General features: G+C 41.5%; 1 protein-coding gene across 2 annotated transcripts in view; it reads right to left on the minus strand.

Annotated features, from left to right (window-relative positions):
• SYT13 (synaptotagmin 13) overlaps positions 1–16,755 on the minus strand; it is a 29,260-nt gene extending 12,505 nt beyond the window's left edge. The window contains exons 1-3 of one of the 2 annotated variants that reach the window (XM_019477132.2): positions 16,204–16,755; positions 3,284–3,506; positions 1,086–1,226 (exon numbers count right to left, since the gene is read on the minus strand). In XM_019477132.2, the coding sequence (XP_019332677.1) occupies positions 1,086–1,226; positions 3,284–3,506; positions 16,204–16,386 (547 nt within the window). In that variant the 5' untranslated portion in view covers positions 16,387–16,755. The remainder of the gene's footprint in view (positions 1–1,085; positions 1,227–3,283; positions 3,507–16,203) is intronic. The other variant, XM_019477134.1, reaches the window with a different exon arrangement.
• Positions 16,756–17,676: the final 921 nt, after the last annotated feature.

The following is a 17,676-nucleotide window of genomic DNA, read 5'->3' on the forward strand; positions in this document are numbered from 1 at the left end:
AATGAGGGTTGCAAGTCTTTGCTTGGGAAAGTGATAGCTAGGTTTGATTTGGGGCAGCAGAGGGAGGTGCTATGAAATAGATGGGATTTCTGAATTATTTACATACCAAATCTTACCGACCCCATAGGATGAATGACACTACTATAGCTGTCTGTCTTCATTTCAGACACAACCACAGAGCCGAATTCTATGGCCAGCCTTATCTGAAGAGGGTTACCATACTCAGAAGGAATATGAGCATCTCCCACTTGAATTGAGCAAGGATATTGTTATGGTTAATGTTAGAGCTTTCTTTTCATTTGGTAGCGAGAAAATGCATATTTTAGTTTCTGCTAGTTTATCTTTCAGCTGGATTTGCCTTAAGGGCCCATACATAGGGACAAAACACCTGCCTGCCACCTCCCCGGCCATGTCCCCTTAAAAGATGTCCTCTTATGTCCTCTTATTTGTGCCCTTCTAAACCTGAACAGAGTAGAATAAAACCTGATTCTTTAGTTATGTGCTTAATGCACATAAGCTGTTGCTGGTTAATGCTAAATGATGGCATATGCATTCTTTTCAAGCAGTGAAATATCTTGGCATTTCTACTTTGAAAGCCTCCTGGCCAATAAAATGTCCCTCTGTGGGTTCTGTGAGAATGTGTTGGTTTTTACATAGGAGGCAAAGTATTTTTAGAGTCAGAAAATGCCTTCTATCTTCACAGACAAAGTATGTCAATGCAAAGCCTCCAAGGAGGCTTTACCTTCCAGAAGGCGTGGGACTCTTGAGCCTGGAGAAGAGAAGGCTCAAGGGGGAAGACAAGGTTTAATGGTCACAAACTGCTGAAAGACCATTTTAAGACTGGACATAAGGAAAAACTTCTTTACCCTCTGAGTTTCCAGAGTCTGGAATAGACTCCCCCCAGAAGTGGTGCAAGACCTACTCTGGATACCTTTAAGGAATGCTTGAATGCTTATCTTGCTGGGATGATCTGACCCCAGCTGATGTCCTGCTCCTTGGGCCGGGGGCTGGACCTGATGATCTCGCAAGGTCCCTTCCAGTCCTAATGTCTATGTAGTCTATGAAATGCCACACCTTCCACTTACCCTCCAGAAATGCCACACACAGCTCAGCTTTCTGTCGGTCATAGCCAAGGGAATATTGGAGCTCAGGGACCTGGTTACAGCTGGCTGCTCTCTCAGGATTCAGGCGCTCTGTGACACACACATCCTTTACCACACCTGGAACTGAACAAACCCCATTAGCAAGCCCTCAGCTTTCACCAGGACCAACTCTTCACCTCTTCGTATTCCTCCTAGCTTTCCTCCTTGCTGCTCCCGTTTCCTTCTCCCATCCTCTCTTTGCACATCTGTCCATATTATTTGAACAAGCCTCCCATTTTTTCCTGCCCTGGGACTGCAAAAAGCTTGCCACATATTGATCACTTCCTCAGCTTCCCTCCCATTAACTCTATGTGTTGTTGCTCTTGTACTGTTTTTCCACATATTGCCTGAAGTATGTGGTCTTTGGGATAACAACTTTAGGGTTGCTCCCTCCCAGGATGCTAAAAATACAAAGCAGCTGGAAGGAACTCAGTCACGTTCATGATACATTCTTTCCCACACAGAAAGCCACTCCTGCCTTACTTCACACAGTCCCTGGCTAAGTAGATGATCGTGAGACAGTGATGGGAAAGTTGTGAAGCTGTTTCTGCTTGCAGGATTTTTGTAGTGGGATATATTCGCTCGGCTACCACAAGTAAGGCTGGATGAGCAGGTAAGCAATCTTGCTTTGACTCTAGAAGTGTGAGTCTATGCCAAAGGCTGCCCCTGGCTGACCAACTGTTAAATGGGCGCCTGGTCATTTGGGCTGGCAAGTCAAAGGCAGCCTGATGTGATGATGGCTACATCACTCCCTTTTGTGCTGTTGGCTATGGAAGTGTGTTGTGCCTTAGCCCTGTACTGTCTGGCTGGGCAGACCTTTGACTTCAATCTCAAAAAACACAGCCTGCAGGATTAAAAGGACAGCCAATATTTTGCTGCTGGACATTTCTGGCTGCAGGACCAATTTTGATCAGGGCAAAAATATGAGGGAAGTTGGAATCCCACCGTTACGTGTCACTCACGATAAAAATCAGCGGGATATGGTATACAAAGGAGAATTCAGATACTTAAAATAAAGCACAAGAAACTTGCAGCACAGCGGAAAGCAAGATCATGTGTGGAGCTGGTATTGCACAGGGATTAGTGCAATTGCACAAAAGTACATTAAGCTCTGTACTTGTCTCCATGGGAGCCATTTTGCTTTGGCATCCCTATCCTCCTGTTTGCCTTGTGACACCTCCAGCACAGCTGCTTCCTGGGGCATTCCCTTATTCCCTACAAGACCTGCTTCTGTGAGCAGAAGTTGTGATAATGGCTCTGTGCCCAAAAAGTCAGAGAGAAACATAATCTCTAGTGATTTCTCAAGTTAAAAATAAATCTCTCTATAAACCACAAACAGACTGTATTGGGCCTTCTGGAAAATCTCCAGGAAGGTTGTATTAATGTTATAGTCACCAGGATCAATTGTGCTGTTAAAAAGGCAGCAGGGGAGGCGGAATCAATATGGGCACAAAACCATCAGAATTAAATGCTGCCAAATGTGAATAATTAAAATTAGATTTTCTCTAAGTTTATAAGAGTGGTTTTGAAACAATTCAGGATGCTGCTGTGTTATGACTAGGGCTGGCTAGAAATTAAGAATCCCATTTGATGGAAAGTTTTTGAGGTTTGGGAGGTCTTTTTTCTTCAGCATCAGGACAAAAGTAACAACTTGAAAAACATTTTCTGGAAAAAAAGAGAGAGAGAGAGCAGAGAGTCTTGACTCTGTACGCTCAAAGTTCCTAAGACTCATCCTAGACCTGAGAATTTTTTCTGTTGAAGGTTTTGTTTAAATGGCTCTATCCCCAAAAAAGTGGTGTATTTAATTAATTGGCATTTTCTGGCCAAACGTGTAGTTAAAAAATTCTCAACGGACTCCGATCACAGCATTGTAAATGGAACCACCCAGTGTGTTGCCATGCCCCCCTGTTACTCACCCACACTTAAAATGATGGTGGACAAAAGAAAGCTTCAAATGATTTGTAAACAGAGAACATTTATACTGGAATTCATAAGAGAAGGGAATAATGGAGCCTATCCTCATTATTTACCTCTCTTATTATAATTTTATTTAGTCCTATGCATCCGGACACCTGGCCATCACAACAACGGTTACCAGTCTGACTAGGGAATGGTGCCATTGGACTTGGACATGTACGTACCATTTTGAGGGAGAACAAATAACTCCTCATTGACTTGTATCTTCATCCTGTTCTCATCCAAAACAGTGTGTTTTCCTTTAGTTGGTTCTTCAGTTGTCTTCAAGGCATAATCTGTGTAGTTGACAACTTCTGGGGAAGTCACTACTGGCTTTGGTCCATAGATGTTGGGAAATTTCAGGAGGGTCCGAGGCTGGACAGGTTCTGCAGTCTTCTTAATATTGAACTGAAAAGAGATCCAGTTAAATTATTCTTTATAAATTAAACTAACACCACTGAACTGTCTCTGAGTCCAGACCAAGATAAAAAAATCTTTGCTTTCAGACATTCTAGATATCATTGCTACTTCTCTGATGGAACTTGCTATGGTTATCGATCAAGAAAATTCCCTGCCAAGCCTGTTACCCCATTTTTTGGACTTCATCTTCTTCAGATTCATCATGTGGCCAATGTTTGTTTGCAACAGAAAAAGGAAATGTTCTTATTGGTTGATTATTTCCCCTTCACAGTACTTTGAATCCTTAATTTATATGCCTATGCCATCTCCTTACTAGTCTCAGAATTGCTCCCCTCTGTTCTTTCACCAGGATACCAATGAAATACCAAATCTTCTCATTTCTGAGTTCAAGGAAGTGGTGGAAAACTTCTTTCCTTTCACCAGTTATTGATTCCCCAAGCTATCTGTTCACAGCTTCTAGCTACTCATTTAATCCTGCGGTTACATTTAATATAAGCAGCCTATATTATGATGCTCCATTTGCAGCTCACAGGGCTATGGGTTGGAGCAATCACCAGGTTCAATAAACACAGGTATACCTGAATGAAAAGAACTACACAACAGGTTCTGGAGCAGTAAGTAGCCCCTGTAAACCCTTTGCCTGTCTCTAACTAATTTAACTGAGGGATCATCTCCCAACTTCCAACCATTGCAGTCTAACGAAGGAAGTGTCTCCAGACTACAGCATCTATCACCATATCTTCCCTCTTACATAGCAAATCAATTAACATCCCTCTAAAAAACAGAGGTTATTAGCACATCATTCTGTAGTGAGTTTTTACCATTCTCTTTCCTAATCCCCCTTTTCTGCAGCTCTTTCAGCAAGTCTTTAGTGTCTTTCAGGAGGTTTCACTTTCCTCCTTGACCAACAAGAGGCTAACCCTGAGGCACCCAAGGGACCTACTTGTTGACCTGGTTCTGTTTCTATTTCCAGTGCTAAGGTAGGAACCATTCATTGAGAACAGTCCAAGTCCATCTCTTTTCTTAGGTCATGAGAGTTTCATGGGAGTGCTCATAGGTCTCGAAAATTTTGCCTCAACATGTTGCACTGGTCCATTCAGAGTAGGGACTTGACTAGGTACTTCACTAGGCACTTGACAGTATCACACTGATGCTACATATTTGAGACAATTCCTCAGACTCACTCTGTCCCCAGTTTTTAGTACTGGAAGCTCGTAGGTTCCTCTATCAAAATACAATTTTTGTTTCTGTTTCTGAATTTCTTTTCTCTCCCAGTGTCATAATCTTGATCTTTTAGTAAGTAGCCACAGATCAGCAACTTAGAACGTATCCATTGACCCATTAAACAGCTGTGATGGTGACCAGCCATTTACAAAAGGTATAAACTATAGCTCCATCATACGCGCATTTAACTTGCGCGAATTCAACTATACACGGGTTGGGAGGGGGAGCAGGGCTTGAGTTTGTGGCGGTGGCAGGAGGTTTTGGCAGTGTGGTGGTGGCCTGGCGGCACGCAGCCATCCCTCCCACCACCCTGTGCTGCGCTGCTGCCGCCGGCCACACAGCTCCAAGCACAGCTCCGCAGCAGTGGCGGGAGGTTTTGAAGGCAGAGGCAGTTGCCGCTAGTCAAATCACAGGAGATTTGACTATATGCGATTTTCGCCTTACGCGCTGACCTCAGAACCTAACCCCTGCGTAAGATGCGACATGCCTGTACTTCAATATGCCAATAACCCTCTCAGAAAGTTACCCTTACTGTCAAATGATTTCTTTAATAGGTTTTTATGGTCTGAACAGAACACTACACAAGTCCATTTGATAGGGGATAAGTAGGGCTTGATGTACTGTGCCAGAAGTCCCAATCTTCAGTAAACTGCTTAAATTCAGAACCAGAGAACTGAGGCCCATTTTCACTAAAAACTTCCTCTGAAATCCCATGCCTTGCAAATATGGCCTTCAGGCTGGATATCACTGACTTCTCAGTCATGATAGACAAAGTGCATACTTCTGGCTACAGGGAGTAAAAGTCTGTAACTATTAAATAAGTCTTTGAATTCTACGTAAGTAAAACAATTCCAACCTTTTCATATACCCTGGATGGAATTGGGTGAAATTGTATGAGCTTGGCCTGCTGATGTAGCTGAAACTTTAAACAAGTGTGACAGTTTTCTACTATGTTTGCAATGCCATTATTGATTCTGGGCCAGCACCTCACTTTGTGGTGCTTGCTTTTATATTTCTCAATTCCTAAATGGCCTATGTGGATCTTCTGCAGCACTTTCTTATGAGACTCCTCCATATCACCAACTTACTGCCTTTTACCACCAAAAGTTCGTGTCTACAATTCCGGTAATTTGCTACCTCTGTGTTCCACTCACTTTGAGACTCTGGCCAACCTTTAACTATCATTTTTTCATGAGTCTCAATGAGTTGTCCTTCTCTATTTCTATTTTTATTTGCTGAAGTTTCCTCTCTGCTACACAGAGCAACTTGACAATTAAGTCTACATAAGCTTGCACTTCTGCCTCAGAGGTCTTTTCTGGTTTCATAGCCAAATATATATCTCTAAAAAGTACATCTGCAGTAATCATAAATTTATCTGATGGCTAGGTCACAATTAAATTATACTTCTGCAGCTTGAGCACCATTCTTTGAATCATCAAAGTACAGTCATTTAATGACTTGTTAAACAATGCTATCAGGTGTTTGTGGTCTGTTTCCACAGATAGTGTCTGGCCATAGATATATTGGTGAAATATCTCACAAGCAAACAATATTCCCAGTAACTTTTTGCCAATCTGTGCATATCTGGTTTCTGTCTTGGTAGTGGATCTGAAAGCATATGCCGCTGGTTGTCAATCATCATTATATTTTTGCAAAATCGCTGCACTGACCCATGACTGAGACTCCTCCAACAATTTTTTATAGGTTTTCTAGCTGTAGGGAATTTCAATACAGGGTCTTGCATTAGTTGTTGCTTCAGCACAAACCATGATACTTCCTATTCTGCATTCCAGCACCATTCATTTCTATTCTTGAGGAGTATCTTTAATGGTGTCATTTTTGCTGAGAAGTTTAGTATGAATTTGCCCAGAAAGTTTACCACACCAAGAAACTTCAGCATCTCTGTCTTTGAGTGGGGACATGGCATCATTTCAATGGCTTTAATGTTTGCCTTGGCAGGTTTCACTCCTTTGTCGGCGATGATATCCTCTACAAAAGTCAGTCTGGTGATATCCAGCATGCACCTTGCTCTATTCAATTTCAAATTTGCAGTTCTAGTAGTCTCCAACACTTTCTGAAGATTGCAATCATATTCTTCTTTGGTGGAGCCCCAAATACATCAATCACAAAGATGTCCATCAATCACAAAGTTGTCCAGGAATATGCATAAATCATGCATATGGTTTTATGATACATGTCAGGGGTGGAGGGGATACAATTTGTAGATATTAAAATCTGTACTTTCCAAAGGGAGTATTAAATGTACATAATATAGAGCTTTTCAAAAATGAATTTCAGCTGCCAAAATCCTGAGGCAGCATCCAATTTACTGAAAAATACATTTGCACATTGAGCCATAATTTCTTCTCTAGTTAGCAATTTAAAATGTTCTCATTTGATAGTCTTGTTGAGGTGCCTCAGATCCAGGCATATTATATATATATGTACGTGTGTGTGTGTGTGACCATTATTTTTCTCCACAATAATTAAGGAGATTACCCATTCTGTAGGCTCCTGAATTTTCTGTATCACTTGTAATGCTTCCATTCCTGCTAACTCCACCTTGAGTCTATCACAGAGAGCAAAATGCATGGATGAATAATGGGAGGGACTTGCTCATTTTTCTGAATTGCATGTTCACCTGGCAAGCAATCCAGCTCTTCAAATAAATCCTTATACTTTAAGATCATATTCTTGGGCTGTGGCTTCTTGTGATGTGGTGATAGATGTTGTAGTTTGGAGATGCTCCCTTACTTAGACTACAGAGGTTGATAATTGGGAGATGGTCCCTCAGTTAAGTTAAAGACAGACATAGAGCCTGCAGTGGTTGCTTACTACTCCAGAATACAACCTATCATGTATTTTTTCTCATCTAGGTATACCTGTGTTTATTAAGCCCAGTGATCACATGGTGTCAGGCAAAGGTGGATCCTGAGGAGGAGTGCAGTGATGCAGTTGTACTCCTTCCCCTTTGATTCCTCCTCCACCCAAACTTTCAAGCCAACTGCTTGAGTGGGGTAGCAGCATTTCTATTCAGGCAGTGCTGAGAGAGTCAATTGGTTTCATGGTTCATTATTATCTCCCTGATTACTGCTCATCTCTCTTTACTGCACAGGTGTTAATGACCCTCTATCCTTTTCAAAGGTCTTGATGTTCCTCTAACAAATTATCCTTTCTTCCAAAATGTTGCTACCAGTCATCCCTGGTAATGTCTGTATTCCATGTCACAGCTCAGCGGATAGTTTTAAGCTCTAGCTGAAAGTATTACCATGCCTGAGTTAAGGTTATGCCAGGTAACATTAACTCAGCTGTAGAAATGGCTGACAGTGAAATATTTTAGGCACACCATCTGTACTCCCTTTTGCTAAATCCTAGATCTGCCCATGGTGTCAGGACTAGTGAGCAAGAAAGAACTTGAAAGAATTTGAGTTCCAAACTGAAAAAAGAAGTCAGAAACTGAGAGCAAGTAGACTAACACAGTGATGTAGAAGGACAAGGACTGCTGTAAATGATCTGCCTACACAGTTAAGCAACAGGACCATTATACATATACATTTTGCAACCTCCACCTCCCTTTCTGATGGTGGGCAATATAGCAGAGAACTGGAAGGCACTCCTACAAAGATTTGAGTGGTACCTATCAGCCAGTGGGAGAAGCTGACATCAAGTAGGACCCTGTGATCAGACTAATTTTGTTTTCTATCTTTCTCACAGTCATTAAGATGCTCATCCATGACCATCTGCCACATGGCACTGGCAATGAGTACAGGATGGATGCTAATCTTTTAAATTTCTCCTGCCTTCCTGCCAAAACCAAAGTTACTTCAGCCTTGATTGTGGAACTTTACTATTCCAATGATTGTGCTGGCATTGCATATACAGAGAAGGTCCTTAACTAGTTCTCCCAATCATACTAGTGCCTGGACCTCACTCTTAACATTGGAAAAACAGAGGTACTTCACCAGGTTACTCTGGACCAATCAACTCCTCCAGCAAAGATCCTCATTAATGGACAGGAGCTAGAGAATGTTGAACACTTTGCATACCTTGGCAGCCATCTCTCAAAAAAAGGCCAGCATCGATGAGGAGATTCAGTATAGGATCCAATGTGCCAGTTCTGCCTTTGGAAGACTGAATCATTATTTGATCAATGATCACAACATCAGGACTTGAACAAAGCTCCTAATATCTAAGGCTGTGGTAATCTCAACTCTTCTCAATAGCTGTGAAGCTTGGGTGACCTACAGGGACCACCTGAAAAGCCCAGAACACCATCAACAGCACTACCTCTGGAAGATCCTTGGCATAAAGCAGAAGGATCATCACACAAACACCAGCATCCTCACTGACACTAACACCACCAGTATGGAGGTGTTGATTATTCAACATTAGCTGTGGTGGATAGGGCACTGATGTACGTTACCATGCCTAATGTATGTTTACCAAAATAACTGCCATAGTCCCAATTCAAATACTGCCAAGGACAAAGGACATATAGGGGCCAGAGGAAATGCTTCAAGGACACCCTCAAGGTGAACATTAAGTGTGACACTGACACCACAAATTGGGAAAAACTAGCTAGGGACAGGGCTACATGGCAAAGTACATCTTACTTTGAGGAAAACCATCTCATTCTGCAGGCAATGGACGGAAAAGAAACAAGACCAATAAATCCATGGTCCAACCCTCCCTTTAACCACCACCTGTGGCATTTGCCAGAGAGTCTGTGGCTCTAGGATCGGCCATCTTAGACATCAATGGACTCATTTACAGCCCTTTACTTGACCTATGGAAGTGATCATCCTCAACTGTGAGGGATCACCACCAATGATGACTTATCAGCTACAGGACAGAAGAGGAAACTATCAAATCTATATCCTTCTAGCATATTATAGGGGAGACAATCTTGCTTTATAACACCTTTACCTTTGAAAAGGGCCAAAATATGCAGTTAAGTTCAATACTGTCCACATTTGAAGAGTACTGAATGCCAAATAACAATGACACTCTTGAGAGTGAATGAATAGTGAAAATTAAAATTGACACCAAAAGCAAGCTCAACAAACATCAAAATAACTGGCTATTCAGGAACACATATGCCAGTGAAAGAGATGCATTGCTAGCATCCAATATAAAAATCAAGTATATCAACTCCCATTTGTTGTGATAGCTAGGGAGGTAACACCAATTTTGGGTCTGGCAGCCTATGAGAAACTAAATTTAGTGCTTGCAGGACAAGAGGACACAAAATTCATGCCTTCTGATTGATCCTCTTGGTAGTCACAACCCAAGTCTGGACAGTCTTCTCAGGAAGAAACCAACTGTTGCAGAACACAAGCAGCAGCCATGTCTTTATGGGAAGAAATGTACCTATGGGCACAAATGTGAACATCATCATGCAGAAAGAGGAAATCAGCCTCAGCGTTTTGTAGCTAATATACTTTGTGCTGTGCACCAAAGCATAACTGCCAAAAGTGCAAGATAGCTGGATCCTAAAATAAGGACTCAGATCTCTCAAAACTCAGAGGAAAAACTTCCCACCAAAAACAAATTAAAAAAAACAAAATCTGATACCTCAGTCTGAGAAGAAACCTCCTGAAAGACCCATAGAGCCTAGCTTAAAAGAGCTGCAGAAAAGGGAGAATTGGAAAGTGAGTGGTAGAGGCTCACTGCAGAATGATGTGCTAGTAACCTCTCCTCTCTAAGTGAGTATTAATGGAATTTTATGTTAATTTATGTTTGTACTTTTGTTAAGAGTGGAGAGGCAATGATAGAAATTATAATTTATAACTGCTCCTAACAGAAAATGGAGGGAGTTGGGAATTTGAAGATGGTCTCTCCAGGAGTAGCAAGGCAGGAGTCAGTTAGTGAGAGAAAGACTATGGGTCTGCAGATGTTGCATACTGCTCCACAGATTAAAGTGCATTGTTCTTCTCATTCACTTATACCTATCCTTATTGAATCCAGTGATCACTACATTAGTGGCCTTGTTTCACAGTGAAAACAGCAGTGTCTTTATGAAATGAGGTGCAGCCTAACAGGGCACTGGACTACAAGTCAGAAAACTTGGGCTGTAGTGTCTTCTTTGCTACTGCCCCAGCATGCAATCCTGGACAATTTGCATCAGATCTGCTTCCTTTCAACCTATTGTCCACCATGTCACTTTGGACTGTAAGCCCTTTGCATCAGACAAGGCCTTCTACTACATGTCAGTGCATTGTCTAGTGCAGGAGTGGGCAAAATGCAGCCCAGGGGCCAGATGCGGCCTGCCAGGCCATTCCATCCAGCCTGTGGGGCCCCTAAACATTTTAGAAAATTAATATTTATCTTCCCCTGGCTGCCTGTCATGTGGCCCTTGATGGCTTGCCAAAACTCAGTAAGTGGCCCTTCACCCAAAATAATTGCCCACCCCTGGTCTAGTGCAATGCTCCTCCTCTCTGCATACCTAACTGAACCCTCCACATGCTGTAGGACAAATCCCAGGATGTTATCAGCAATACCTGAGAGAGAGGATCTGGAATTCAAAGGAGGCCTGAGTCACATAGCTGAGATCTAAATTTTAGAACTACTAGGAGCTTGGTTTTCTGTTTTGTTGATCATACAGAGAGGGAACATGTCTGGAATGAGGATAGACCCACCTATGTTTTGGACCTGCCTCCTACAGAACATTCACAGCAGTATATCAATACTGTCCTTTATATTATGGGTATTTTCACTACACCTCATTTCATTCCCTTTGAATCATAAGGCATTGGCCCCTGATCCTAGTTCTGATACAACACTCATCAGTGCAGAACAAATTCAAGTAAAATTTTCTCTGTTAAATGAAATGGTATTTTAATTTGATTGGCCAGAGCTCATGCTCTTATCATTCCAGCCTGTGGGTGGTTCACAAAAGTAGAATCAACAAGGGGAAACAGAAGGACAGTGAAAAATTTATATCCATGTTCCCAGCAATGTGGAATTGTCTGCTCACTTGGCAGAGGTTCCGTGCTTCATGGAGGAGAAGCTAGTAAAAGTTCTTCGAGCAGGACATTGCATTCTACCCCCACCTCCAACCTAACCATAACTCCCCTCAGGAGAATTTAAATCATTCATTGTAAACACATGCTTGGACTGAACAATGGAAAGGTGCAGGGCCTGCCTAGGAGCCTGCCCCTGCCACTCAGCAAATTTGCATTAAAGCACTTAGAAAGCCTTGCACGAAAAATAATGTACAAATGTAAAATGTTTCATTCTGATCTTGCTGTCCTAGATGATCCTCTTGCCCCAGTAATTGCCAGACCATTTTGTGTTAAGCTTAAACTGAGAGGGAGCAAGAAAACCTTCTTAACTGTAATTAATGCTTTCTTTTTTCATTAGTTACTTTATTTCCTATTAATAATGAATGCAGATGAAGCCCTGGGGAAAGCTTTCATCTGGGTTAGGGCACTTTGCCCTCAGATTGCATGTCCTTAGGGAAGAGTACCGTTCTTCAAAGAGCAGACAATAGAGTGAAAAAAAAAAATCCCGGACCTTGATTTTTAGCCACCCTCAGCCTGTGGTGCTCAGATAATTAGTGTCATAGCCATTAGCCATGGAAAAGAACTAATTGGGTCACTGACTCTGTTTCTCCAGGCAGCCAGGGCAGCATTGTTCACCAGTGCCCATTAACTAGTGCTTGCTCCACCCTAGCTTTATGACTTCCAGCCTATGATCTTCAAAAGCAATTCACCCCTATGCAGAAGACAAGATCTGGCCTGAAATGACACTTTGGCTTATATAAACCTTGTGCAGGCAGCCTGCAGAAGAGTGAAAATGGGGTTTCAGCCTTGGAGATTTTTAAGCCTCAAGTCTGGAAATTCCTTGAAATCACAGGTTAAGTTCAGCTTTTCATCCTCTAAAGAATTTTTTTTTTTAAATGAGCTTGTTCTGTGCAGGACATGGGAATCTTTAACTGCTCTCTTAACAAAAAAAATAAAGGTTCTGTGTGCACTTCTGCTAATTTTTGAAAGCAGGGAGGGGGTCTGCCCTGATAGCTCTGGCCAACATCTCTTCTCCCTTCCCCTTTATAAGATGTGGATTCTGTAGCAGCTGTCCGTCTAACTGGCTGTAACCCACCACACTAGAGGTGGCCGCATGACAGTGTTCTTATATGTCTCTAGCATGGAAAGCACTTAGGGATGATAGATGCTATACAAACATGACGTACCATGATTACTAGGACTCTTTTTTCTTTCTAGAAGCCAGACACTGTCAGCACACAACAACTAACAGCTCCACTGGGTTTACACATTACCCTAGTCTGTCTGCTCTGCAGAATTAGAGATGAAAGACATATGCAAACACAGTGGGGACCAAACCACCCCTCTTCCAAATGCATCTGCTTCTGTTTATTATGCATGCTGCCAGCTCTGCTCCTCAAGTGCTGTCAGCTAATGCAGTCATATAGTATTGCCTGTGGAAAGTTCCCTTTACAAATCAAATTTCAACAGCAATGTCTTAAATAAAGCAATGAGCAGGAAAATTCAGTCAGTTCAGCATAAAATGTGGAAAATGAGATAGACCCAAATTAGTTGGTAGACTGATGACAAGCCTTTTATGTCCCTCCCTGACATCAATTGAGCACCGTACCAGATTATTACCTTGATTGAACGTGTGTCTTACTGCCAAGGAATCTGTGTTTTCACCGTGTCCTGTCTTCTGATACTTCTTCAAAATGACAGTGCAAAAGCCACTTGTTCTGAAGATATACCTTTATGTTTGTATGAGCTATAATTGTGTTCATAGATGCCTTTCATAACCATGGGGCTTCCTTGACACCACAACAGTGTATAAAGTATACACTATTCACTATCTACCTTCCCCTCTCTTTGGCATCTGTACTGTATGTAACCGAATCTGAGGCTGACAAGCATCAATAATTAAGTGTTCCAGACACTGACTAGGTTATACCATGAATTTAAATCATTTTCCATCACTGCTTAAGAAATTAAGAAAAAAGAAAAATCTAGTACACAGTATAACAGACAGACATACACATGATATACAACACTTTAATGACATAAATATAGATTGGAATTCCATCTTTGTAATTAATATGGCCAAATGTTAATCAAAAACTTCTGAATGAATCACATCTCCTGGCAATTGGATCTTTTTAATTAGGAAAAAAAACAAACCTAGCAAACATATGGAATATGGGAACTAAAGACATTTTGCACATTTGGTGACAGAATGCTTTGTTCATTCTACAGGCAGTACTAAGCCAGAATGTTTGCTAAGAGATGCCTTAAGTGCTTCACATGCAGAAAGCCCATAATGCTAAAAAATATTGATGACCAACATGCATTTACCCTGGAGAATTCAGATGAAAATAATGTTACAAGATCTGGGTAAATAACAAGATATTTGTCAAGTTCTTTATTAAAATATTGCAAAATTGGCTGAATGAATAAATGTTTTCTCAGCCTGATCCTATGAACTTATGGGCATGATGAGCATAATCTGACCTTACCGGGAGCTCAGGGTTCTTTGGAACATGTATAATGGAGCCTTAAAGGGAAAGCTACAGATATGTATTAATACTTTGTCTAGGCTTTGGATAAAGCCTCTCCCAAGAGATAATTATGGAAAGTCAGTCAGTTTTAGGATGATGACATAGCAAGGTTTAAAATAGTTAAAAGATAGAAAAAAATTGTATTAAACAAGTAGGAAGAGGGTAATAATGAAACGCTCAATACATTGACAAGATGGAAATGTGGGTGAAAGATGACATACAGGATAACATTTTTGAGTGAGATTTTTCAAGGCTGCCTGGAAGTAGGGAGATCCATGTATCATTTAAATGGTAAACTATGCAAATCTCAGCCTTGTTACACAAGAGTTTGCTGGAAAAATCAGAGGACAATCAGGCTGGATAGCCACGGCTAGGGAGGAAGTGGAGACACACCTAACAGAAACGGGGAACTAGGAATACATTAGCAGGTGAAATTCTTAATAAATAAATGCAAACACCTAATGAAAGGCACATGTCACTTATCAGGCACAATGAAGGATTCAGAAATTGTCATAATACCTCAAGTAAGAGTTCAAACTCAATAATCTACTCAATAGCCAGTGGAAGCACAAAGGAATAATACAAAACAGAAACAATTCTAGTGCCAGCAGACATATATCCCTCCCCACCACCTCACCACACACATGCTACGATGATCTTTTGTTATCTTTTAGCAGAACAAACTGCAGTAGAAATATGACAAGATCAGAACTATTTTCTTTGGAAAGAACAAGAGTAAGTGGCTATTACTGACATGCTGAATACCTAATAATGACTGGAACAAAGACAGCCAAGTAGGACTCCTACTACACTGTTCAATACTACAAAAATAATAGTGCACTCCATGTGATTGAAAGGAAAATGAATAAAAATTGTGTCATCCAGTGTAGCATGTCCATATAGAACCAGCTGCTTTAGAAGATTACTAAGAGAAGTGACATAATAAGAATGAAAAAAAATTAAGGCAACATATAAATAACAATGGCACCTACAGTAACAACAACCAGAATAAAACTTTCAGTGATTGCTGGCCTTATAGTTCAAGCTGAGGACAAAATCAACTAGGGAAACCAATTAAAAATGAGACAGCAGACCATTGTAAGCTGTATTTTGAGGTTTTATATTTACACTCTCCACTAATCCATCTGGCATTAGCTATGGGTACTTATAGGACACCGGAGTAAATTGATTGTTGGTCTGTTCCATCCTGGCAATTGCTGTGAATCGAATGTGGTCGAATCCTCCTAGTAATTAACTAAGATCACACAGGGTGTCTGACATTAGTAGCACTTTGCACCTGCTGCTTGAGTACATGCACAAGAAACAGAAAACAGTTCACAAGAGGATGAGATGGTAAACTCTGCATTTAAGGGTCTTGCTAGATTTTCATTATAAGCTTCATTCTGACACATGTGACACATGGTCCTAACTTTTCCACAAGCTTAATCTGTTTCCCATACAGAAGAGGATTATTTCCATAATAAACCAGATCCTTATTCAAAAGTCCTTCCACTTCACTGCAGCAACTATAGGTGCCTGTGTGTGCAGCTGAACATGGATAGCTATAAGGAAAAATTCTGGCAGTATTACTCTATGCCTATTATTCCCATTGCTGTCTTCTTAGGGAATCTTAGTAGCATCCAGGTTTCTGTTCTAGCCACATGATTTACCTTATGACCTAACCTGACATCTCAAGAGGGATTGCAAATCTTCTCAGTTTTTTTGCCACTAGCAGCTTTCATGCTGGCAAAATGACAGCTGTCTAAATCCTTCCTCCTCCCATTGAATATTGTTACATCCTGAATTCTACAAAACAAATAGGATGTCTTAAATCACATGCCAGGCAGTCTAGCACAGAAGTTGCAGTCCCACCCTCTGCACTTAAAGAAAAGTGGCAGAAAAAATAGAGAGACTGTGGTTTACCTGCTGGACTGGCTGAAGCACGCTGGGCTTAGCATTTTCCAGGTCCTCATCTTGGTCCTTTCCTGAGAGTCCTTTCCTAGGTTGCCTGCTTTTGCAAAAGCAGGTGAGACCACAAAGGGCAAGGATGCTAGTAGCAGTCCCCAGAGTGGCTCCCAGAGCTATTACTGGAGCAGACAAAACCATTGTCCTGGGCTACACAAAAATAACACAGGAATCAGGCAATTCTGCTGCTTCTCAAGCGTGGTATATCACAGTTGTTTGCTTTCAGTGTTTAGCTTGGTTTCATTCTCTTCTGAAGAGCAAAAAAGATTTCCTGTAGCAGCAGGGAAAAGAAGTGACTAAAGGACAGAAATAGATTATTCCAGCTTTGCTAGGCAATGAGACAGCCTCTCTCACCTGCAGATGATTCTGGCTTATGCTCCAGATCAGGTAGAGGAAAGCAGAGGAAACAGTTTTATAGTGTCTGTAATCCCTCTAAGGCAGCAAACAGGCAGTTTTCAACAAAGCTTGCTCTCCAGCTCCACTGGGAAAGTCTGATGTGTGAGAGAGAGGAAAGACGTCAGCAGAAGGGGATGGGCCCTGCTGGCTAACTCATAGAAAGTGGATCCAAATGTTGGTTCAGCCGGGTAGGCTTTTGGAGAGCTGAGGGCTGTGTGTTTTGCAGTGAGGGGGGGATTTTTTTTCCCCCTAATCTTAAAGTGAATATAGAGGTTGATGAAAGATGCCAGCCTGGCAGTACACTGGACATTTCTAGAATAAGACTAAAGTTTGTGTGGGCAGGTAGTCTAAAGCTAGGCAAAGATCTCCCCAGGAACCAAGGACCATCTCAGACCTCACGGCCTTCCACTTCAAGTGTGAAGCACATTTCTATGACTTTTTTTTCCTGATACTTAAACACAGGATAATATGTTTACTAAAAAAGGGCAGAAAAGAAGGAAAAAAGAAAAATCCCCATGTTGCACTGCACGTGATTCTCCTCCCTGGAGAGGATGAGAGAACAAGCCACATATGGCAGATGTAAGTCACAAAGCTTAATGCAGTATTGGAAGGCACTCAGATGCAATAGAATAGCTGAGAGACAGAAGCAGGTTACACTTGCCTTCACTGCCCTGCCAGATTCCCTGACCTCTGCCTTAGAGGAGTCATCTCCCTGAGTGACAGGGTAGTTAACTATCTGTGACCCATTTCATCTTTACCCTGTCTGATGAGGCTGTAGTAAAGGAGGGCATACACTCTATCAGAGCATTCTTTGAGATGAGGACATTTGTCTCCCAGGTACTGTCCCAAAACGAATCAAGTCATTTCATATAGACTACCAAGCAGCCAACAAGTGGGTATGCATCTGAGTCATTATAAATCTGGGCCAGATTAGAACTAATGGGCAAGCAGTAAAATGTTCTGTCTCCCTTTATAAATCCCCTGAAATATACTGTTCTGTTGGGATATTCTCTGTCCTTTAACAGAGACATACAA

Source organism: Alligator mississippiensis, chromosome 2 (genome assembly GCF_030867095.1).
Source record: "Alligator mississippiensis isolate rAllMis1 chromosome 2, rAllMis1, whole genome shotgun sequence".
NCBI lineage: Eukaryota > Metazoa > Chordata > Crocodylia > Alligatoridae > Alligator > Alligator mississippiensis.